The sequence below is a fragment of the Podarcis bocagei genome (assembly GCF_964188305.1).
Source record: "Podarcis bocagei genome assembly, chromosome: 10".
NCBI classification, from domain to species: Eukaryota; Metazoa; Chordata; class Lepidosauria; order Squamata; family Lacertidae; genus Podarcis; species Podarcis bocagei.
In genome coordinates this window covers 71,937,954-71,964,033 of record NC_138135.1, presented here as the reverse complement: position 1 = coordinate 71,964,033, position 26,080 = coordinate 71,937,954, and the positions used below count along the sequence as shown (strand labels likewise).

The window sequence follows — 26,080 nt, the reverse complement described above, 5'->3', positions numbered from 1 at the left end:
AGTTGGAATTTTTTTTACCTTTTTGGTAATAGTTATTATATATTGGGAATCATGAAAACTATTTACCCCACAGGTATTTGATGGTTTTTATTTGTATTGTTTTACCACTATAGTGTTTACTGCCTTTGGCTCCTTGATGAGACAGAAATTTATTACATAAACAAATAAACATACGCACACACGCATACACACACACGGATATGACTGAGCAAGAGCTTTCCTAGACCTGGGGCTCTGTTTAGATGCATGTGCACACACACACACACACACACACACACACACGTGTGTACATGAGTGTGCTTCCTTATCTGACAAAACCACTGCCACCACCAATGTGCCCCGAACACTAGGAGAGTGGTTCAGGGCACTGAAGATAGAGGCAGAGTCATGGAGCCAGCAAGGCACTGTGGCTGGTGGAAGTGAGAGAGTCTAGTATGTGGGGAATACGCAGGTAGAGGAGGAGCAACAGCTGCAGAAGCAGTTCACTGGCTAGCTGAATGGGGAATATTTAACTGCTTCCAGGCATTTCCCCCCATCTGATTCCACATACCCTAAACAGTGCTGCACAAGGAGCAGGAGGAAATATTGAGTAAGAAGGCCTGGACTCGAACTGTGCAGCAAGAGCAGCTACTAGATGCTGAGGTGTCCAAAAGGAGCTGTGTTGACAGTGTTCAGTATAGAAGTCACCCCCCAAGGAACTATCACTATTGTACTGCCAAGTGGTAAGGAAAACCTTAGTATTCCTCTGATCAGGCTGCCACATGGCAGGGCAATATAGCTTACCAAGTGCTTGCATATATACCATGATAACATTGCCATTTGGCAAATGGGCACCTGAATTTACCCACTGTGCCAATGGCAAAAACCCTTGTTTCCCTACAGATCCCCAATTTTGAATTCCCGTTTCTTTTTAACATGGCATACACATTCTTATATACAGTTTGCTTAAACTGCATTGTGAATTATTCAATGGCTGCCCTCCTTTCAAAGATATTTCACGACATTTCATATTGCAATCAGGACATATACTGAATCATATTTAAGACTTAAGGATAACTACATATAAACATCAAATCTTGTTGAATCCAGTACAGGTCAAATAGGTCATGTGAACTGGCTCTTAGATTCTCCCAAGCTTGGATGCAAGGACAACTGCAGGAATATATAGTGTTACTGGCTTTGTGGGGAAAGAATGCTGTGATGGCTTGGCTAGAATGCTGATACTGTAGTTCACTGTTTTATGCATAAATTCAGGCTGACAGAAAGCTCGTCCAAATCCCAAAGGACACAATTAGTATGAAGAAGTACCTGGCATGACAGAAGGTGACATTCAACATGCCAACATGTATTACAAGATTTTAGTAAGGTTCTTTTTTTAAAAAAAAAGAAAAGAAAAAGAAAAACCAACCACAATTATTTGTTAGAACAAATGTTCTATTACTTTCCCTTTGGTCAGGCTATTTTATTTATTTTTAAAAGAATCAACGTGCAGATTTCTTAAACGCATTGGCTTGAATCGCTGTATCACTGGTATGCCAATTTAGCCAGGATACCCAAAAGCTAAGCACCTGTCTTACAAAATCAGAAATAATTCTTGACTAAAACAAATAAATGCATTTCTATAAAGCCTGTGTTGTAACATCCGAGAGGAAGGGTGAGCAACACGCAGTCAGTGTAATATCAAACAGCCCAGCCTTAAATATAAGCAGTAATGGGCTTGGAAATGTCATAGCAAAGTGTCAAAGGATTAGAAGGAATGGATAAACAAAACACAAGCTGACATCTCTGCTATACACACACGGTCCTTGCCATCATTAAGAATGACATTAAAAAGAAACTAATTTTTATCACTCTTCTTTGGGAACAAAACAAAGTTACAGAAGCTGTTGTTTCAACTTGAAGCATGGTTTAAAAAGTTACTCAATGTCTACTTTATACTTTTTTTTTTTTTAAAAAAAAGAGAAGCATCTCAAAGGCAGTCAGAGTAGGTAAAGGTAAAAAAAAAGGGGGGGGGGAAAGGACCCCAGGATGGAAATCTCATCTCTGCTTTCAAGATGAGGGAGCTGGCATTTGTCCACAGATAGCTTCCTGGCTCATGTGGCCAGCATGACTAAACCGCTTCTGGTGCAACAGGACACCATGACGAAAACCAGAGCATACTGAAATGTCGTTTACCTTCCCACCACAGTGGTACCTATTTATCTACTTGCACTGGTGTACTTTCAAACTGCTAGGTTGGCAGAAGCTGGGACAGAGCAACAGAGCTCACCCCGTCGCACAGATTTAACAAATTGTATTAAATTAACTAAATTTGGTTTGATTTGTATTAATTTGGAAAACTAATAAAAATATTTTTAAAAGATGTAAATTAATACTTACCTAGTACGATTCAATGTTTTATATTTACACATATTTATTAATAATATGTGTAAATGATAAATAATAACAGAACAGCTATAAAACATTCAGACATTGCCCTTCCTGAATGAATAAAATCTGCCAATTTGAAAGGAATAGGTCCAGAGGATTTTGTGATGGGTCCCTTTAAAGTCTGATTATTAGTATTTTTTTAAAGGATCAGTGAATAAGTTTTTGAATTTTATGAAGAATTGAGTGAAATTTACAGGCATAGTAGCCCTTCTCAGGGGATGACTACTGCCAAATTTAATAAATATAGCTGCAGTGGTGTTTTGTTTTGTTTTTTTCAATGGCAGCCTTTACAGTTTTGCGGTGATTTTTAAAAAGATGCACTTAATCTCATATTGTTTTCTGGGCAATTTGTATGAAAATAGCATATGTCAGAGTGGTGCCTGTAAGTAAGCTAAGTGCCAAGTTTCAGAAGAATAGGTGTGCAGGGTTTTAGGCTAGGCAAGTTAAAAGTTGATTTGTGTGTGTGTGTGTGGAGGGATTCAATTCTCCCCCAGTTAGTTTTGTGCACAATGATTTTAGAATGAAAATGGCATACAGTATATCATACAGATTCCCCTAGGAAAGCAAACCTGCAAATCTTCAGAAGGACAAATGCAGGGGCCAAGGAGTTGCAATAAATGGAGGTGGGCAGCTTCAGACATATTCTAGTTCACACAACTAGGTGCAAAGCTGTCATGACAATAAAATATTTTTTTTTTAAAAAAAACCACTTGCTCAAAATATTTGAAAATGGATCTTGGATTAATGAGGGTCATGCACCCCAGTCCTGAACAAATATGCTTCAAAATAAATACCCATTATTTTAGCTGAACTTATTTCCCAGCTTCAATTAACAAAATCCATTGACAATCAAATGCTATACTATATGTATTTGATAATTACAACGTAAGTAATTTAAAAGGTGGCAGGGTTTTTTGTATCTGTAGATCTTGTCATCTAAATGTAAATTTATACACAACAACAGTGGAGCTACAATAAGGGCTCTGCCAAAATAGCTCAACACTGTTCAAACCAGCATTTAACAGAACTTTAAAGAATCACAGGAAGTGGTATTTTCAGCAGCAACTTTAATATTTAATTCCACATTATGTCTCATGATGCAACAAACAATAAAAGGGTAATTTCAAATATAAGTGTTAACCTACAGCAAAAGGCACAAAGCATTAAGCAGGACATGAACATAAAAATAAATAAAAGCTATGCATTCTTTGCCACGCCATTTAGCTTATATCATATCCAATCAGGCAAAATACAGTATATCAAACTTTTATGAGCTGCTAAAAAATATACTGAATTAATCAGATCCTGCACATTAAAAAGCTAAATATTTCATGACAGCATGTCTTCAGTAGAAAAGAGTTATTAAACTTCGGCATATTTCTGTTATAAAATTTATCTGAGCTTTTCTCAGGGATAACTTTTGAACTGTTATTATTGGATTTGGCCTGGATTATATTTTAATGACAGAAATGGTGCAGCCATGGAGCCTGGGGTGGGTGAGCGAGGCATGCCCCTCAGGGGGCCACAGCCTCTCTCCGCCCCCCAGGTCAGGCTTGACCCAGGGTTGGTGGTGCTGGGGCTGGGTGCCTCGCAAGAAGCAGCCCCTCTCTGCCCCTGGGTCAGGCTCATAGCTGTCAACCTTCCCTTTTTTTGTGGAAAATTCCCTTATTCCAGCGCTGTTTCCTGCTGCTTCCCACTGCTATCCCGGATTGCTAGATATCCCATAGACTGTCCCCGGGACAGGTGAGGCTGCTGATCCCTTATTTTCAAATCTGAAAGTTGACAGCTATGGTCAGACTTTCTCATGACCTGGGAGTGGAGCTGTGGCCGGTGGTGTTGGGCTCTGATGAGAAAGGCTGCTTGTGGGGGTGCCTGGTCACGCCCCTTCAAAAAAATGCACCCAGGGCCACATCTCCTCAGCCACCCACCCCCCTGGCTACACCACTGGCAGGCATTCCTCTTGAGCGGGAAAAGAATCACTTCTAAATTCTGTGGCCCCAGAGCCCAGAAATACGCTGACATAGCAAATCCACACCAGCATAGCAACTGTCTTCCACGGGTGGAAGCTAACAGCAGAATTCCTATGCCAGTATGACATGGCAAGGAGCAAAAAAGCTAGCAGATTTGGGTATGGCAAGAGGAAAGGAAGTTTCTGCTTACCTGGAATAGTGCCTTCTGGCATATATACCTACTTGAACCATAAGATCTTCTTCAGAGGCATAGCAGCCAACTCCTAGGGGCTGAGGTCTATTTGGTGCCCCCCAATAATATGTCTAGCAAACCTCTCCAAACTTTTAAAAGTTTTAGGAGCCGCCTCCAATGTTCGGCAAAAACTGAGATCAGTTGCGAGGGAAGCACCTGAAATATCCACTGTGTGTTTTCAAGCCCTTGTTTGCACCTATGGGCACTCTGAAATCTACCCATTACATTTGAAATCAGGCATCCTAAATATCAAGTGAAAATGTAGTATTTTTAACACATACAGCAGCTGTAAATGAACACATAAAACCAACACAAGTTCTTAGCCGTGACTTATCTGTTAAACGCATCTTTCTTTAATGTTCAAGGTTATGGAAATAATGCCAGCAGAACAATTGTAGAGTATATTGGAAAGGCAGGTGCTGCTCTTCATTGTTATGCAAAAAAACTCCTTACATTTTCTATAGCAACTGCAGCTGTCTTTGTATAACAATTATCTTTCTGATTAGCAAGTGAAACAACCAGCAGTTGACTAGTTTACTAGTTCAGCTTAAGAGATGAGATATATATTTAGAATAATGCAACTTGGCATTTTTTATAACACTGGTAGAAAATGAAACTGCACCTCTGAGATATTGCAAACTGCATTCTGGCAGGACAGTCCTTTGGTTTTGCTATGCCAGCAGCCTGTTCAGGTTTCCATGGACTAAATTTATCACAATTTAGTCATATTTGAGTCAGAGTATGATTTCAGATGTGGAAATGTCAGTAATGTTTGACTATACTTAACTTACAAATTATGTTTTCCATTTGCTGGAGTCATTTGACACTTTGGGAAAATATGAGTGTGGGTTTTTTTTTTATTATTATATAAATTGTCACTGAAAGCAAGTAAGGTTTTCGGAAACTGTCCTGCTCCTGTTCTCACTGCGGCCAGCCTGATCCTTACTGAAAGCCCATCATCAAGGCATGTCTGCAGTAGCCTTTGCCTCCCACTCATAATCTCCAGCAACTAATATTCAGGGGCCTGCCGCTACCAGAGGCAATTATGTTCCCCTTTCAAACCTGTCCAAATTGGTGGAAATAACTATATTTTGCTGTACTGAATTCCCTAGTTTAACTGGACAATGTGCAAAAAAGTGCCTCTTTTTGTCTTTTCCATTATCTCTGGCAATTCAGTTTTATTAATGATCCCCTGTTGCAGCATTAGGAGAAAGTGGGGAGGGGAAGAAGGTGGAGCTGAAGTCGTTCCAGCCCACTGACCATTTTGGCTGTCCTTTTCTGAAACTTTCCCACCTATAATCAACCTTTTTGATGTGTGTTGGCTTCTGTACACTTGGTAATTTTACCTTTAATGCTGCTTTCCACAAATTCATGCCAAATCAGCATTCATTTCGCTGGCCTGTAAATTCTGTATCTGCTCTGCATCATTTTGTTTTATTTAAATGGTGTTAACATTGGCTGCTCTAGCACTCAGGTACAGAGAATGATCTTAGAAAAATGTTACACGCTTTTTCCATAATACAGTGGTACCTTGGTTTAAGAACTTAATCTGTTCTGGAAGTCCATTCTTAAACCGAAACCATTCTTAAACCAAGGTGCGCTTTCCCCAATGAGGTCTCCCACTGCCGGTGCCCTTCCACCGTTCGGCTTCCGTTCATAGCCTGTGGTAAAATTCGCAAACTGGAACACTACTTCCAGTTTTGCGGAGTCCGTCAACCAAATACAGTGGTACCTCGGGTTAAGTACTTAATTCGTTCTGGAGGTCCGTTCTTAACCTGAAACTGTTCTTAACCTGAACCACTTTAGCTAATGGGGCCTCCCGCTGCCGTCGTGCCGCCAGAGCACGATTTCTGTTCTCATCCTGAAGCAAAGTTCTTAACCCAAGGTACTATTTCTGGGTTAGCGGAGTCTGTAACCTGAAGTGTCTGTAACCTGAAGCATATGTAACCTGAGGTACCACTGTAGTTCATAAACAGGACTGTTCATAAACTGAGGTACCAATGTATCTACAGTTTCACATCTGAGTTCTGTTAAAAACTCTTAAGATGGTCACTATCTATACAATGTCTGTTTTCAAGTAGTCAATATCATCATCATCGTCAACAACAACAACACTATATTACGGTCATAGACCAGCATAATAAGTAGCCAAGGAGGACTAGAACTCCATCTCTTGTCAGCACTTTTGTCTCAGTTCCTCAGACTCCCTTCATGGAAAACCTCCTACAACTTTTGTGGTGAAGACAGACACAAATAATTCCTCCACAAATGTTTACAATTTTAGTCAAGCTACACCCTGACCTTGGGCTAATGATCAGCCACACTGAGTCCTGGCTGAGGGATCTAGGAATCAGAAAGTCTCCTCTTCAGGCTGATCCATTCACTCACAACCAGGTCCCATCCACTCTCATCCATGGTGGCCAGCTAGCTCCTCCACCTCTCTGGGATCTGAAAAAAGTCCAAAGGGGTCCTACTTTTCAGAGCCTGGCATTCTGAGTTAGGTGGCCAGGTATTGCCTGCACCGATGCTGGTGTTTGCCATAGTGGGTAGAAAGACTTACTTAAAAAACCTAAAATGGCAGCGGCCGAGGCATTCTTGTGGCCATCTTGCTCAGAATGTCTGGCTCTCAGAGAAAGGCCCCTTTGGCCCTTTCTCAAAAGCCCAAGAGCTGAGGGATTTCAGATCTCTATGTTAAGGAATGTGGGTTTTAAAAAAGGTAAAAGAGGGGACTGTGGGAGTGGTGTGGAGGAAGAAGATTGGCACTGCTGCTGCCACAAAGAGGCAGACCACAGCAGGGGCAATTGGTGGGGCTGGTTACCCATCACCAGGACAGCGCCTAGGGCCCTCCTGAAGTCTGGCAGTGGTCCTCGCTGCAACACGTTTCTATTGCTCTTCTCTATTTTACTCCTTTACAAAAACAAACAAAAACCCAACCACAATGTAAAATAACTTACTCAAGGTGTAAAAGTTAGATAAGGGCTGATTACCAAGTCAGATAACAGATACATAAGTAAACACAATCAAATCTGCATGATTTAGACTACAACTTTATTCAGCCCCAGACATCACATGAGCTTTTGTAGGCTAATTTTATCAGATGAAGCAAATAAGTGCCAAAGTATAATCCTACACAAGTGTACTCAGAAGTACCGGTATGTTTCATTGAGTTCAGCAGGATTTGTAAGACTGAAGTCCAAATGCTAGACTTAAGACCACCCACCCAAAGTAGTCTCTCTGTACAAGTCTCATGGCCCACAAGTGAAGCATCCAGTTTTTCCACAGCACTCTGAATTCAAAAGACAAAAGCTACATTTAAATCCAGTCCAGAGAAGACAGCCCAATGACTAGTCAAGCAACTGACCTTTTCCCACACCAAGAACAAAGAAGGCTGCTACAATAGGAAAGACCATCAAAATAATAAAAGATGTCTGAAACCATGCAAACACAAATGCAAAAATGTCTGGAAAGTCCTATTTTTACGAAGGCAGAATTAATATAATATTATCTGAAATAGTCTGTATTTGTAGCTGCACTTACAGCTTTCTGCCCTCTGTATTTTTGATCTATTAATTTGTCTAATATTTTGCACCTTTGCAAATTCCTTAATGGTAGATACCTGTTGATATATAACATGTCATACCACTATATATTAGTTGTAATATACTGTTAATTTTTACAGTATTTTTTCCCTTTTGGGGGTTTATTGGGATGCAATTGTACACGCATTAACCTGGGAGTCAGCCCCATTGAACTTAATGAGACTTACTTCTGCATGGATAAGTATAAACTGCACTGCTAGACATTTGCTGATGTCATGTAATTTAACTAACCATGACAAATTCTCAGATCACTTCGCAGAATAAATACTTGTGCTTCAAAATTCATTCTACTTTTATTGGGGTTACAACCAGTAAGCTAGGTAGGTGAAGACCAAACAGATGTCATATTCACCATGAGAATACCACTGAAAGTGGTCTCGCTTTAATAAGCAGGGCCGGCCCACCCATGAAGCAAGATGGGGCAACCACCTCAGTCAGCAGGATCGACAGGGGCAGCGGATCCTGACGCAGATCTTTCCTCTCCTCTTGTTCCTGATGTAGCTCTTCACTCACTTGTTCTTCCCTGGAGGAGAAGGGGTAGGGACCATTTTGTGGTTCACCACAGATGCCATAATGTATTGGGCCAATTCTGGCTTGTTGTAATGGCCAGACCTGTAATTGCTACGCATCTGTGGCAACAACCATGGATAGGAAGAGGTAACTTGAAAAGCCCATAATGTGATCCAAGCAGTAACTTCTACACATTATGAATGAGGAACACAATAGAATGGGGCCCACTTGCTATTCGGATGCCATTTTTAGTAACATCCTCTTGGCAAATGTGGGGTCTGGTCCTAAATCCATGGGACAGTTGGGGGGGAAACCTTGTTAAGCAACCCAGTCGGATGGGCGGGGTACTTATTAATATGATGGTGATGCAAAGAGCCAGAATATTCATGGAAATCGAATTAACATTTATTCTGAATTAAGGATACCAATGGAGACAACTCCATTTCATGATGTCTGTTAACAGACATGGACATACGAATAATAGTAAGTCACTGGTGCATAACTAAGAAAACATGCTGTAGGAGGTGAATGTTCAAAAACAACCAATGCCTGAGCATATATGATTAACATATCAAGAAACAGACATATAAAATCAGCAGTATATCCAAATTGTTTGTATGCTTTCATGTCCCTACTTAGCTTCATAAATGGATCACTACTTAACCCTGAATGAGTCTGCAAATCCCTTGCGGCTGCCTGAACTGTGCCTCTTTCGAAATCTTCTTTCAGCTCATCTTGCCCTCATTATTCCAATTTCTTTCTTTAAGGCATCATCAAGCTCCAGCACTCAATTCCATTGTTTGTGAAATACTCTCGCCTCCAAAGATGAATTGGAGGACGGTTTGTTGAGAAACCATCAAGTCCTTTGTTGAGAATTGCATGCCACCCACAAAGAACTTTAGTGTCATTTATTTAAGAAAAACACTTGGGTGGAAAAATGAATATAAAAGGAAAACTCAACAACTGACACACACTAGCAGCTGAATTCTGACTGCATAGATGGAACCAAGGGTGGGAACTAAATGAACACCTCACATGTGTATTAAGAAAAATAAATTATTATTATTTGTCCATGTTGGCAAAGGATGTGTATGTATGTGTTGGGGGAAAAACCAACCCAACTCTCAAATTCCCTTTTTAAGGAAACTTGCACTGAAGAATAAGAATAAGATATTAGTTATTCATACTAATACTAATCTGTTTTAATACTAATACTAATCTGTTTTAGCTAGAGAGACCTCTATTTATTTTACAGCTGACCCTTTTAAACTGTCTTGCTTAAATTGCAAGGGGTCGACAAAAAAAAAGGTGTAACCCAACACCTGGTCTTTTAATTTAAAAATATCATTTAGTACGTTTCCGAGCACAATTCAAAGTGTTGGTGCTGACCTTTAAAGCCCTAAATGGCCTTGGTCCTGTATATCTGAAGGAGCGTCTCCACTCCCATCATTCTGCCCAGACACTGAAGTCCAGCTCTGAGGGCCTTCTGGCAGTTCCCTCACTGCAAGAAGCAAAGTTACAGATGGGCAGCTTCCAACAAAACATTAAAATACAATAATTCATTAGATATTAAAAGCTTCCATAAACAGGGCTGCCTTCAGATGTCTTCTAAAAGTCAGATAGTTGTTAATTTCTTTGACATCTGGTGGGAGGGTGTTCCACAGGGCAGGCGCCACTACGGAGAAGGCCCTCTTCCTGGTTCACTGAAACCTTCCATTCTTACTTTTTAAAAGGAGTCTTCCACCAAGCAGCTGTTGTTTAAAAATTACACACAGCGCGAATTTGAGTCAAGCTGATCTCCAAGATCATAGATTTGAAATTCTCATGATTGTAATCTGTGCCTTTTGAAGGAAACATAAACAGGAGTAGATTCCTGTACATTCCCGCACATTTCCCCATGTGGTAAGAAGTGCCCAGGGCAGTGCAACTGGTTTTGATTTCTTTCAATATGCCTGTTTTACAAAGGATAGTCCTCTATTTGAACAGCCTTCAGAGACAGGAGTGTTCTCCTTGAAGAACTGTCCACTCCAAGTCTGTTTTAAAGATAAAGAAGAAGCACAAAGGGGCCTTGAAGTTGTCCATCAACATGTATCACCCAGACAGAAGACTGAGGAGGGACCCAGGTCAGCTGTCCATAGTCTAGGTGAGATGTAAGACATTTCTAATTAAGTTACAGCAATTATTTATAAATGTGCATCTATGTGCATTTAAATCAATGTGTCGTTTGCATGCAAATCAGTGTCCTAATTTGGGGTGATGTGTAGGTGGTCACCCTACTTTCCACTGAATAAGAAAACACTGGATATTTGTGGGCTTTTGTAATAATGGCTTTATTTACATACAGTAGCAGCCTATGTAGTAGAAAGCCACCCTCCTCACATTGGTGTTGCTGCAGCTTACCTGATACAAGCTGTAGCGGGACAGAGGGGCAGTGCGTTTGGAGTTGCATGGGTGTACCTGCAGGAGCACTGGAGTGGCTCCACTGGTGCAGCTATCCAGCCCTGATCTCACTGCCACCAGGCCCTATCCCACTCCTGCCCCATCCAGGTAATTGGCAGCAACACCAATGTTAGGAGAGTGGCTGTGCCCTGCCACCTGGGCTGCTTACAGATATACAAATAGGTACAAATAGACATCTCTACAATACAGAAGACTTGTTACCCTCTTGGAGTTCTTTTTTTCTTTTGGGTGATTATGGGTCACAAATTACTAATGTTTACAGGCAAAACCAGCAGTGTTGGATTTAGGACAATGTGGGCGGTTCCCCTGCACAGGGTGCCAAGATGAGGGTGCACAAATTTGAGAAGATCCATAATTGAGAAGATCCATTTGGGTGCCCCAAATTTTGCCCTCGCTTAAGGTGCCATATTAGGGATGCGGGTGGCGCTGTGGTCTAAACCACAGAGCCTAGGGCTTGCCAATCAGAAGGTTGGCGGTTTGAATCCCTGTGACGGGGTGAGCTCCCGTTGCTCGGTCCCTGCTCTGGTTCGCCAGAAGCGTATTTGTCATGACCCACATGACCCGGAAGCTGTCTGCAGATAAAGGCCGGCTCCCTCAGCCAGTAAAGCGAGATGAGTGCCGCAACCCCAGAGTTGCTTGCGACTGGACCTAACGGTCAGGGGTCCCTTTACCTTTAAGGCGCCATATTACCAAAGTCTGCCCCTGAAACTTATAGAGCTGTATATGAGTTTTTACTTAAATGTCTGATTTAAACAAGAATTTAAAATGGTGGTGCAATGACCTTCGGTTAGGAGCAAGTAATGTACTACTTTTTTTTTTAGCTACTTTGCTACTGGTGCTCATTTGACACTAAGTAAACGAAAAAATATAAAGGTGAACAGGATTGGAGATAATAAGAGCAATGCTCTTTTTAGAAATAGAAGTGTTATATAGATAAAATAGTATGGAGTACCTTTCAAAGGTTACTTTTAAAAGAAAGAGAAACCACTATTCAGGAAAGTGAGAAGAACAGAACGGAAGCTTGTGGGGTAACAAATGCACATGATGAACTTTCTGTCAAGGCCAGTCAATAATACATTCCCTTCCTCTCCAATTTTTTGCTTACTTCCTATTATGCCTTCTCCTCCGATTATTCACTCTGTTTTCTCCTGGCTTGGCTTTTTAGCCTGAGTGAGCCACACCATGTATTGCAATAACAAAACAGCAACAGCAGCAGCAGGAGAGGATTAGAATCAGAACCACAGTGGGCGGAAGAGTTTAACCCTGTTCCCTCTGCTCGTGTCCAGGCAAGAATCCTACCCAGTGCTGCAACTTGCATTGGAAAGGAATCTCACAATGCTGCTGTTGGAGGTCGGGGTGGCAGAGGAACTATTTTTATTTCAATAACCAGTCACATTAAATGCAATAATGTGTTTAATGCAACATGCAGTTTGACAGTTAGAGAAGGGTTGATAAGGAAAGGAGTGGCCAAGCAGCAGCAGAAGTTTCGTGTCACGGCCAGGAAGGTCTACAGAGGCTCTGAACAAGGAAGATGGATAAGAATGCATTCTCAATGTATTCTGGCAGATGGAGGAGCTGAATTTGCAGCAGACTCAGGCTTGCTCTAAGCTTGTCACCTGGAATATGTGTATTGTTTATCCCTGCAGTCCTCATGGTGTTCCTGGGTTTGCGAACTAATTAACACACCAATGTGGAGCCAGCCAGTTGGTTCAAATCTTGGCTCCTGAGGCTGAAATTTATGTTTGAGAAAGGAGCAGCACTCATCACCCACAAAGTTAGCAGCACCTCTACTAAAGTATCAAAATGCGTTTTGTTTTGTGTTTTTTCCAAATAGTTATAAGCAAGTATCCACCTCACACCTCACTTTGGGGAAGAGAATTAAAATTTTCTGATTGCCTCTTAAACATTAGGTCTAGATAAAATTAGCATTTTCAGCACTGCAGCATTACAAATGTGAGAAGTACTTTTAGTTTTAACTCTGCATTAGCAAAATGTTTTGTCTCTGAATATGTTTATGACTTTGTAAGGTACAGCTCCATCATCCTCAGCTTATCTTGGAGAAAAAGAATGATCAATGGTACACTTGTAGCTGCTCCCTCTTTCTGAATGGCATTGGGTCTTGGTGCCTTCCTCAGCCTCAGTACAACGGTTGGCAGTCTTAATATTAGCCATAAAAACAGCCAGCCCTTTTCTTTTAGTTTGAAATGAGGAAGTTGGGTCAGTTCCCATCAGGGGTATGCTGCAAGCTATTCTTCTTCAGGATTTTGCGCATTTCTGTATCTGAAAGCCATGTTCATCTGTTACAGATAGGTAGCCGTGTTGGTCTGCCATAGTCAAAATAAATAATTCCTTCCAGTAGCACCTTAAAGACCAACTAAGTTAGTTCTTCGTATGAGCTGTTTTACTACAAAGGAATTTCAGAAATAGACTGGAAAGAGAAGCTGCTGAATTGCAACTCATTACCAAACTTAAAACCATGGAGAGACCTGGTCTGAACAAAGACATTGGATTCTTATCTCATTATACATGACTAAGCCATTTTTCACCTTCTCACCCCTTGCCTTTTCCTGTAAGACCTATTGCAGTCGTTAAGAGTCGTCAACAGGCTCATCTCAGCTATCTGCCAATCACCCATTCCCACCACCCTTCTGAGTAATACCCCTCCCCACCTTCTCACTATATAGAAGGATCTGGCAACTTCTGTTTCAGTGTATCTGAAGAAGCTCATATCAAGAACTAACTTAGTTGGTCTTTAAGGTGCTACTGGAAGGAATTTTTTATGTTCATCTGTGTTTCCCTTTTCTGGAATCACATGAGTTTTGTCTTCCCTTTGTTAGTAAATTTATCATTTCAGTACTTGCGTTTGTCTTCAGGGTTTCCTTTTTTACCTTTTGTGAAACATTTTTGGCTACAGCCTTTCCTGACAGCGAAACACATACAAGTGATGCCCTTGCCGTCACCAGTCCTCCTCATTCCCCCCCAACTCAAATGCTATGACAGCATCATTCTAGGGTATTTTGGATAAAAAATGGTGACCACCAAAAAATGGTAACTACCAGTGGGAGATGCCACTTTTTGTGGTAACTTTCACACACACACACCTCTCAAATGCCTCAGATCAACACTGCATTGGGGTATTTTGGAGGGATATATTATCAGCTGGTCCTGGAGGCTGCAGTCTTGCTTTGCATCTTCTTATTTGAGCCTACCAGTCATTTCTGCTTAAATAATCTTGGGTGGCAGACGGAAGCAAGACACATGCCTGACAGATATGATGCCCACCAAAATGCCATGTTGAGAGTAATGGACTAGATTTCCCACTGGTTCAGTTAAAGGCATATCACGTAAAAAAGAAAAGAAAGAATCAATCAGTGGTTGACTTTTGTCACTTCACTGTGTCAAATTCATCTTGCAAACTCTTCATTGTGTGTAAAGATTGCAGCCAGCAAATGAAGAAATAGTACATATATTGATCCAGAATGTGGCAAGTTGCAATCATCACATTTCCCCAAACCATTTCAATGCACCGAAATCCATTGGAAAAGTCCGTTCAAGTTGGCAGCTGTGGGGGAAAAAATAGCCTTATAAAAAAAACAAACCATCTTGACTATGAGCCATTTCCTTACATCATTTCAATGGCTTTTACAAAAAAAAATATGTAGGCAGCATTATGTGCATTACTGGAAAACAGTACTAAATCCAAGATGCTTGTGGTGGGTATAGTCAGATGCCTATTTTATCTTAATGGCACCTACAATAAAATGAAAAGCAAAAGATATTTATAAAACTGATATACTGCTTAATGAAAGGGAAAGCATTCCAGTAATTTTAAGGAAAGATGGAACAGACATACATGGGGAGCCGCAAAAACAATCTGGGCAACATTTGTTGCCAGAAAAAAATGAGCCACACACAGCCAATTTAACCACATACATTGATTGGGCTATAACAGTGATAGCCAAGTTAATTTGAAAGATGATGGCAAAATAGACTGCATAATTCAGAAGCAATACCAGCAAAGAGAAATCAGTGCAGTGGACTAATAATATAATTCTCCCCCTCACTCTGGGTTGTGTCCAGCTACATTCTCCTCAGAACAGACCCATTGAAATTAATGGGCTTAAGTTACTCTTATCTAGTCATTCCAGAGAATCAAAGAATCATAGAATTGTAGAGTTGGAAGGGCTGCCAAGGGTCATCTAGTCCAATCCCCGGCTATTTTATTTCACTCCCACTTTTCCCCCCTTGTTTGCAAAAATATGTAATTGGAGAATCGTATCACTACACCACTACACAATTTGGCAAATTAAGGGGAAAAGGAGAATAATCAGGGAAACTGGGCTCATTTTTTGAAATTCTTTTGGTGGATTTCCAATAAGCTGAAATACATTAAAAAGTTGAGCCCTGGGTCAAACATGAACACCTGTAAAACTCTGCTGATTTTGATAGTAGAGGTAATAGCAGAAGCATACTTTTAACTTTATCATTGGAATCAGTAGAACTTAAAACTTGTTAGTATTTAACTCACATTGAAATACACATTGAAATACGGTAATAGGTCATGCAATTTGCTTCAGTGTTTGCTTATCCAGAATCAAGCCCCAAGTGAGTGTTCATATATGTTTGCAGCCTTAAAGGTGCTTAACTTTGGCAGGATTGTGACCATACTGCCCAAACGCAGGTTAGTATTTCAGTTTTATATCTATGAAATTTGGTGATTAACATGATGGTGGCAAATGTAATGTTCGCATATTTGAAATACAAACTTTTCAATTATATACTAATATTTTACTATCCCCTCCCACAAAAAGGAAGAGAAAATGAGCTAGTTGTGCTCACCCCACAAGTTGCTTAAATCCAAAGGCTATGCATTGACAATAAGAAATGTGTGTACCCCATTCTAAAATTAAAAATTAAAGCTTATACTGCATTAATCCAAAATATTAATAGGCATCAGCTGAAAACTTCCTCTATAACCAGGGCTTTGGTTATAACAAGGGGGCTGTTGGTTTTTATGTTTATTTGTTTGTTTTGATATGTATTTTGTGTTTTTATTTTGTATTTTTATGCTTCAAACCACACTGTGATCTTCGGATGAAGTTTGGTATAATTTTTGCAAATTACCGTCGTGATCATATTCTTACTCCAAATCGATACTCCTATTATTTTTCATTTTAACATCCTAGCGCAGATGGAAAAGTTAAGAATCATAGTAACATCACGAACTGTCTAATACAAAACCTGATGTGGTAAAACGTTTGGATTTAAGTGTTCATGGGACTAGGAGGCAATCCAATGAAGTGATTGTAAGGACTGTCATAGCACAACATGGTCTACCAACATTTGGCAGATTTGCTAGCACAAATGTCTAAGAGCAGCATGCTATTCCTCACAAATTGAAATCAGAGATTTAATAAGTTCATAACATTTGCTATCCTGAAATTAAACCCAAACAAAAGAACCTAGCAATAGACCATCTTTTCTATAGTTAGTATATTGAATCCAGCAAAACTTATGTATTTTGTTGCATATCGGTAAAAAAGTAGTAATGTGGATGTATAAGTGGAAGACCACAGATTGGACATGTTACGGCGCAGAAGACCATATTATACCCAACTTGGCACAAGTGGGAGGAATGAGATCAAAAGCAGCAGCAAAATCCAATATGCAGTGAACATTTTCCTTAAACAATATGAACAAGCAGGAAATGTTTACAAAAAGATAGGAAGCATGTTAAAAGAAGACTGCAGCCTTTATGAGGTGCTATTGAAATTCTCATAACAACTTTGGGATCACTAAGCAGTGCTGCCCATGACACCATTGGAAGAGAGACATTGTTCTCTTTCCTGATTACATAACTAACAGAGTGCAGTGACACCTCTGTTTGGCCCTAGAGTCAGACATAATAAAAAACGTTCAAAAACAGTGTAGGAAGCCAAGTGTGGAGCCAAGCACAGCACGGTTTCAGTGGCCAGCTCCTTCTCCTTCTCCTCCTCTTCTTGCAACAGAGGGGAAGGAACAGAGAAGCAGCCCCCAGATGGTGGTGGCAGCAGGACGAGGAGCCACTAGCCACTGAAGCTGCATTGCTGGTGTGCTGCGGCCACGTTTGGCTCTGCCCCCAACTCCACATGATGTCACCCCCCCCCATTCTCCTTCGAAAACTGGCGCCTCCAATTCCATATATAAAGGGTATGTATGCTTTATTCTGAATGGAGATTAGCACTGTGAAGGAAAAATATAACATGTGAAACAGGCCAAAGTCTCACAAAAGTTATCTCAGAAAAGATGGGAATGATAGGAGAGATAACCATCTTCCAATATCTCAAGAGCTTTTATATGGAAGATGGAGCAAGCTTGTTTTCCCCTGCTCTGGAGGGTAGGACCAAAACCAATGGATTCAAGTTACAGATTCTAACTAAACATCAGGAAGAACTTTCTGACAGTAAGAGTTGTCTGATAGTGGAACAGTCTCCCTCAGGAAGTGGTGGACTCTCCTTCCTTGGAAGTTTTTAAGCAGTGGTTGGATGGTCATCTGTCATGGATGCTTTAGTTGAGATTCTTGCATTGCAGGGGGTTGGAGTAGATGACCCTCAGGGTCCCTTTCCAACTCTACAATTCTATGATTCTAGACTGACATCAAACAGGGGGAAATATTATGTTTCTTAAAAGTTCTAGTCTCAAAGCTTTGGGGGCCAATGGGCACTCTTTTCAGAGTCAGAGCACTTTCACGTGAAATTAAAATCCACCTAAAACAAGATTTTCAAGGCCAAATTCATACCAAGTGAAAGTATGATTTAAGTTAGCTGGAATGAACAAAGGCTCACATACATTTTACTGAAGGTGAATTAGTTGTGCTTTGTGCCAATGGCCTAGTATCAATTTAAGAACTTGCTTTGTAAGTAACCCCACTACTCAAAATTGCAGCAGCAATGTAATAATGGCTTTTATATATTTCATTTTTGCCTTGGCTTCCCAAAAATACGCACTGTACAATTTACCGTATTTTTCGCTCTATAACACTCACTTTTTCCTTCCTAAAAAGTAAGGGGAAATGTGTGTGCGTCTTATGGAGCGAATGCAGGCTGCGCAGCTATCCCAGAAGCCAGAACAGCAAGAGGGATTGCTGCTTTCACTGCGCAGCGGTCCCTCTTGTTGTTCTGGGTTCTGAGATTCAGAATTTTTTTCCTCTTGTTTTCCTCCTCCAAAAACTAGGTGCGTCTTATGGTCTGGTGCGTCTTATAGAGCGAAAAATACGGTATACCTTGATTGGCTTCTGGGTATATTCTATTCAATCCAGGTTCTCAAAGCAAAGTATTGGCCTTCACTCACTTTGGCACTGTCTTATGTGTGACTTCAAGTTGACCAGAACTGAATACACTCCATGTTTTAACTCTGTTGCTGTCACTATTTTGCAATGATTCGGTTGGTCCTAGGTAAGTTATTGCCCAACTATGGATTTGGGTCCCCCCCTCCCCATTTGTACCATCACAGTTTCATTTGTTTGCTATGTTTTAACACTGGAACCTTGGACCAAACAACACCTTTCCTTATATCAAATTCCTGGTGCTGTTTTAAAAAGCAAAAAGAGTAATCTGAAGTTTTAAGAATCACTTTTTAAAATCCTGTGTGTGTGTGTTTTCCAGCTTCTATACTGATTCTCTGTAGCATTAGGTCAGAACAGCTGGACTTTGTGGCGTTTTCAGGCATGCACGGCTCAGAACAGATTTTCAATATAATTAAGCACAGTCAATTCATTTATTGAAAGGAAACTAGAGTGATATAATAAGGCATTTAGAAATAAAAGGGAAACACATTATATCCATAGCATTGCCCTGATGTTCATCAGTACAGTGCACATATATATCTTTCCTCAGGGGAAAGATCAAACTAATTAAGCCTATGTGTGAGGAAGCCAACTTGTGGCATGATTCAGTTACATGTTATACACATGGAGGATGGGGGATACATTGCCCCCTCAATCACAAAAGAGGGTCCTCAGTCAGTTTAAAGTGTGAACCAGCCCAACATCTCTAATGGGCATTGCAGGAGTACATATCTATATTCCAAAACAAGTCCCCTAACTAAGCAGATTTTCTGCTTCTTTGAAAGCATTTAATCTACAGATCTGAGTCTTTAGACGGCAGAGCTAGAAATAATAGAGATTGACTTGCTTTATGTGCAACATTTTGTCCAGTTTGATTATATCTTTACACAAGGTCAGACCCTTGAATTGTATGCAGTACAACGAAAACTTTCTCCCTTTTTTTGCAATTAGAGAACTTTGGTCACAAATTGTGGCTACAGGCTAGTATTTTATTTCACAAAAAAGGTGGTAGTTCAAGTCTGAATGTGTGTGTTAATATTACATCAAATGCAAATGGAAGGAAATTACCTAATTAGTAGTTACGTGCCTGAATTCTATTCATGCATTTATAGCACACCATGTCCATGCGGGCTTGCTCATAAGTCTTATTTGCATTTATATACCCCATCTTTCCCATTCCCTTCACCTGACACCTTTTATCTTCAAAAGAACCCCTGTGAGACCAAACATATCCACACCATCCTTTAAAAGCACATAAAATGCACATGACTTTCCCCAAAGAATCCTGGGGACTGTAGTTTGCCAAGGGTGCTGGAACTGTAGCTATGTGAGGGGAAACTACAGTTCCCAGAATTCCTGGGGGGAAGCTGTGAGCTTCAAATCTTCTTTATAGATTAGACTGAAAGGAAGCAACTGGTCCAGATTTGCTGAATGAGGATTGGAACTTGGTCTTTCCAGTCCTAGTCTAGCCACTACACCACATTCTGATTTGTTTTCAAGGAGGCTAGGTGGCATTGCGTCAGATTGAGTGCCATCTCACACTTCCCAGTGCATTTCCCTTATCACAAAAAGTCCAGTATTTTGGGGAAGCGGATTTGTTGTGCCAGACCTCCCAATCCACTATAATTGCAAAGGCTTGAATTTGCTGGTATGTGATTGAATGCTACTTGAAAATAGCAGCCGAGAAGTGCTCTCAGAATCCAGCTTACTCTGTGCTGACAGTTTGGGAGAAGAGTTTAAGCAACAGAGCATATAATTCAATTGACTCTCTCAACCTTTTCCATAAGAGACTCTAGCTCTTAGCTCTCAGATCCCCCTCCTACAAATCTGTGGGAATTCCTTGGCATTATCACAAGATGCTAAGAAGCCCGTCTCAAATCATAACTTGTTTTTTGTGCCACATCTAAATGCTGTTCATGTGCAAGAGAATCTGGAAGAAATATCAAATGCATACATTTTTTATAGTCATATTAAGGACCCTTTTAAAATAAAGCTTATTTAAGTCTCAAGTGTGGAAAAACTACCGGTACTTAAGAGTTGCTCCATTGTGGTCACCAGAGATTCTACGGGCCCCAAGTATTTTACCTGGGTATGAACATTTGCTTTTGGCTCATATTTGGACAAGAAGGTGTCACTTGGGGTGCGTGTTTTTCTCCCTCCCTCCCTTCCACAACAATAGCATATTACTAACATTCCTACATGATCTTCTAGTATCTACGCATCTAAAATATTTGAGGACAAACTGATAAGAGTGAGAGAAAGCGTCCATTACAGACAATTGAGTACAAATGTCATTGGCTAAACTAAAATATACATGTGTTAGTATATGCAACTCCTGGCATTCTTGTTGTAATAAAACTTTGAAATGTTTTGATCTCTCATAAATCCTTTCATATAAAAAGGAGAATTCAGACACAAATAACACATGCTATGATGTTAAATGTACCTTGTTTACTTTGTAGCAATAGTGTCTCAAGGTATTTTGTTCTGGATGTGCAAAATATCACATATGGGTGCTAAGAGAAAGTAGTTGCCCTGTCACAGTCTAGAGTGAAGTCATAAATAATAAGGGTCTACATTTATTGTTATTTTATTATTATACAAACAAAAAAAAACCAAAAGCTCTCGGGGTGCTTAAATAGAAAATGTGAGTTGTTGTTTTGTGGGCAACCACAAAAAAGCTGCACTTACATGATCACATTTCTTAAGATCCAGAAATTTGCTGCTGGCCAAGAACTGTGCTATGCAAGCCTACACTTTTGGTTTGTTCATGTGAAAATGGCAGGGGCAGTTCATGAAAGTTTTTTTATGCTAATGGCCAAACCAAAGGTAATCAAACTCCTTCCCTCTCCCTGCCCCACCCTATACAAGTGCTTCTTCCACCTGTTTCATCCTCTCTGATTTAGGCTGCAAATATGTGCACTTATATACAGAAATGAAGCCAAGTTAATTCAGTTGGACACACATCCAAATAAATGTTTAGGGTATTGGTCCGTCTCTGCTTTATCCAGTGCATTAAGTGAACTGAATATACAGATTTGGTCATGTTGGATAAACCAGTTTAACAGAATGAAAAATAAAAATAACAGAAAGGGAGAGTACATCTAAATGACTCCAGTGATAAATATGGATACCAGGGGTCTAAACTTTTTTTAAAAAATAATAATCTCCTAGGGATGAATACTGACAGGGGAAAATGGCTTGGTGGCTGTCAATCCTGGGCAACATCCAAGCAAGAAGGAAGGTCCTTCCTGTACATACTGGCAGGTGGCAGCAGTGGTGACAGGATGGAGTGTGATGTGCAGTTGCCATAATCATTCAATTGCACATCACCACAGCTCACCACTGCTTGGCCCACCATTCCCTTGCTCCAACAACCCCCCCCCAGCTGTGATGTCACCCAAGATGTGCTCCCACTTCCAGCATCACTACTGGAGGCAGAGCAGCTACTGAAGTGCTCAATGTGAGACAACTTACAGTTAGAAGCAAAAATGGAACAAGCAGGCAATAGTGTTCCGGAAGACTAAGAACTATGGGAAAAGAAATAAAAGAACGGCAAAACGAAAGCAGCTTTCTTTAGCTCTGTAAAGGTATTTCCCTCTTGCTGTGAAAAATTCACTTCAACCTAACAACTAGAGCTCTTCCATTTAGGGACAAAGAAGAAAATTAAGGACAATGTAGGGTCTTCCAATAAAACTTGATTGGTTCACTGAACCCAGCTTTGAGCGTCTGACCTAACAGTCTCACTTTCAACATTTATCGTCAAAATTATCCCCATCCTTGAGGTCACACTGAGTAACAAAGCTCAATCACTTCTGGGGTCAAGCCTGTGTCACAATCATATTGGCTGATCATTCTTACGGAAGTTAATGGGTGACCTTCAAATGGCACCACTCAACTCTTTGTGTGCATTTACCAAGCAATGGAACTGCTATCTATTCAGGCGGGGCTCTACACTCTAAAGGCCACCGAGGGCAGTGGAAAGTCTCTCTTCCAAATCCTAAGAGCCTTTGCATGATTTTCCAGAAGCAAAAAAAATGCCTTTGACGATCAGCTACACAGCCCAAGAGAAAGGTATCAACAAGGGCAGTGAGCATTTGCACACCAGTGCAGCACAGGTTTTAACACACAGTTTGAGACAAGAGAGGTTAACGTTCACTCTAGGCTATTAGTAGTCATGCTACCAGGACCAAAATAGAAAGGAACCCCCAAGGATTCATTTGTCTTCATAATTTACATCATAAATGACATACAAACTCTGCAAGTAATCACTTATTTTTCTTCTAGGTCACAGTTAACAAGTAGCTAAGCTTGAAAATATCTACAGGCGATACCAGACAACAGTTTCTATTTGAGCAGGTCCCAATCAACTAAACGTTCTTGAAGTCCTAATTAAATGAATAAAACTACTTTATGTTAAATCTCTGTCACAAGGACGTAGCCAGCAGCACCTGTCTTCTTTCCCCTTTATTAATTAGGATTTTTATCCCACCCTGCCGGTCATGAAGTCTTGGGGTAGAATACAATATAAAATACTCCCACCCACTCTTAGACAAGCAGCAGTGTTTAAAATCATTCTGGGCTTTGAGGCTGGACCAATACTGTGATCCCAAGCATGTTGGCTCAAAAGTAAATCCTACCAAGCTTAAGAACATGTGTTACCCTCCAAGTGAGCATGCGAAGTACTTTGTAGTAAATTGCACTGAACTCAATGGAACTTTTCCCAGAGTAGATGTGCTTAGGTTCATGCTGCATAGATCCCAAACAGAACAACCAAATTTTCCCCTCCTAAACCCACCACTCCCCCACACTGTCTCGATGCGCAACCCACATACCATGTAAATTAATAAGGAATTATAATAATTTACGAATGAATTTATGAGGAATTATTAGCTAATATTTCATCTACAGCATTTTTAATGGCATCCAACTTCCAAATAGTTCAGGATGGTGTTACGAAGATTAAAAAAAAAATGTGAAGCCCATGTATATCCCCTCATGTAGTTTAGTGGGTAGCCCAAAGTCATTCACATGAACTTCATGGCTTAGCATGGATTTGAACCCAGATCTCGCTGCCCCAGTTCCATCACTTCATCAAGCCAATACAGCACAATAGCTTTTTATCATAAATCTTTTATTTGAAATAAAATCACATTTAAGATTGAAAAACACATTCAAGAATCAATAAATTAACCCCAAACACATCATCTGAAACATTACACAACATTTAAAAAATAAATAAATACCAAAGGACACTGGAATCATTGTCCTAAGCACAAACGCAAACGCAGGATTTCCTCTTGCTATTCCACAATGTCACCTTTTCCCATCACTAACCTCTCTGCTCTAGAGACAAAGCCTCTCAGATTTGTGGCAAACAAGAGAAAAAAAGTAGTGTAATAGATTTTTGAAAAGTTTTCTAGACTGCAGATTAAGGGATGGAGATAACAGGGTGTCTCGACTTCATTTTTAAAGAGGAGGAGCGCGCAAAAGCTCTGAAGACAAAACTAGGAAGCGAAGAACAGGAGCGACGGGGATGGGGGGCTGAAGGGAGACTTGCGTTGAGAACAAGGGAAGAAACCAAATTCGTTGCCCAAAAATGACTTGGGGGGCAGGGAGTACTTCGGGTTACACCACATAAATCCATTTCCTCTTCCCGTCAAACCAACTGACAGGCCTGCTTCGGCGGGGGCAGGGGCGCCCCCCCCCCGCAAAGGACTAGATCCAGGCTTAGCCAGGCTAAACCCATTGAAATCAACGGGATGTAAGGTGGTCGTGGCAGAGCCCCACTCCTTTCCCATGGGTTTTTTGTTCTGCGCAAGTCTTCGTCTGCCTCCAGCCCCGAAATCAATGAATGAATCCACCGGCTCCCCCCTTACGCCCCCAGACCCAGAAAGAGCCGGGGGCAGAAGCCGCGAACCGGCGGGGAAGGCTGCCTAAAGTGGCGGCGGCGGAATCCCACGGGCGCCGCGCAGCCTGGAACTGCGCGCCAGTGGCGTAGCGTGGGTTGTCGGCACCCGGGGCAAGGCAGTAATTTGCGCCCCCTAACCCGTGGATTTGCGCCCCCTAACCCTAACCCCCAGATGTTGCGCCCGGTGCGGCCGCCCCCCCTGCACCCCCCACACTACGCCACTGCTGCGCGCTCCGAAGTGGCCCCTTCTCTGAAGTGCGGCGCGCCGGTGTCGGCGGCGCAACACGCGCCCGGCAGCAACGACGCTCCCCCCCCCCAACTCTCTTTCTTCAGGCAAAGAGCAGCAGCCGAGAGCTGGAGGAGCCCCTCACAGGTGCTTTTCATGGACGAGAAGCATCGCCCCCCCTCCCGGACCCTTACCGTGGTATTCCTGCCCCGGCACGTAGAAGGTGGGGTTCCCCGCGATGTGGAGGGAAATGAGCACCTCGCCCTGCTCGCCGTCCCCCTCCAGCTCGCCGTGGTGGGTGCAGAGGAAAAAGAAAGGCGAGAAGCGCGGGTAGTAGCCCACGGCGCCCGTGGCCACCTGGGACGACGCCCAGAGCATCACGCCCAGCAGCAGCGCCCCGGCGGGGAAAGTCCGGGGCCGGGGGGCTGGCGGGGTCGGCTTGGGCTCCATGCTCGGCTCGCTGCTCCGGTCGCCGCCAGCTCCTCACGGTCATCCAGAGGCGGGGGGCTCCCCCAAGAAAGAAGCGGAGGCGGAGAGCGCCGCGCGCCAAAGGCGGGGAGCGAAGTTTGACAGGAATTGGGGCAGACCCAGAAGTTTGGCGCCGCCGCTGCCCCGCGAGCGACTCCCCGCCGCGGACAGAGAGAAAGACAGAAATCGCCTCAGCCGCCTCAGCAGCAGCAGCTGCCACCTCCTCCTCCTCTCCGTCTCCCTCCCGCGCGCCCGCTCCCCACACCTTCTTAAAGCCGCGCGCCGGTAGCTTTGATTGGGAAAGGGAGCGGCGAGGAGAGAGCGCGCGCGCGCGAGGGAGAGAGAGAGCGAGGAGAGAGGTTCGTCTTTCCCGCCCACCGCGCCCTCTGCCCTCCCGGGGGAAACTTGAGGGGCGAGCGGGGCAAGGCGAGGAGAGCGCCCGCCCGCCCGCCCGCCTGGAGTCCGACGAAAGAAGCGGCCACTGAGGCGCTGGGGAGGGAGACGAGAGAAAAGATGAGGCAGAAAAGCGCCGGGGCTGGAAAGAATGGGTTCCCCTTGGCGGCTGAGGGGGCAGCGAGGGAGGGGCAGCTCTCCCCGCTTGGTTGTAGTTGCTGCTGCCCGTGAGGAAGAGACGGGCAGGGAGCTGGAAGGGCGACGGACTTGAGCAGAGCCACTTGGCTGTGGCTTTGTCTGGGCTGCTTGGGCTCCGTCTTTCTCTCTCCTCCCCTCCTTCCCCCTCTCCCTTCTCTCCTCTCTTCTTCTTCTTCCCCTCTTATAAACTACACCGGATCAGGGACCCAAGGACACTCTTTCGGCCAGGGATGAGCCCCACAGAAACTTCAGCTGCACCTGCTGGGGAATAAAACCCCATTATTATTATTATCATTATTATTATTATTTATTATTATTATTATTAGTGGCGTAGCGTGGGTTGTCAGCACCCGGGGCAG

General features: G+C 42.2%; 1 protein-coding gene across 2 annotated transcripts in view; it reads right to left on the bottom strand.

Moving 5' to 3' along the window:
* RELN (reelin) overlaps nt 1–25,396 on the bottom strand; it is a 296,593-nt gene extending 271,197 nt beyond the window's left edge. For both annotated transcript variants that reach the window (XM_081211340.1, XM_081211341.1), the window contains exon 1: nt 24,857–25,396. In XM_081211340.1, the coding sequence (XP_081067466.1) occupies nt 24,857–25,112 (256 nt within the window). In that variant the 5' untranslated portion in view covers nt 25,113–25,396. The remainder of the gene's footprint in view (nt 1–24,856) is intronic.
* Nucleotides 25,397–26,080: the final 684 nt, after the last annotated feature.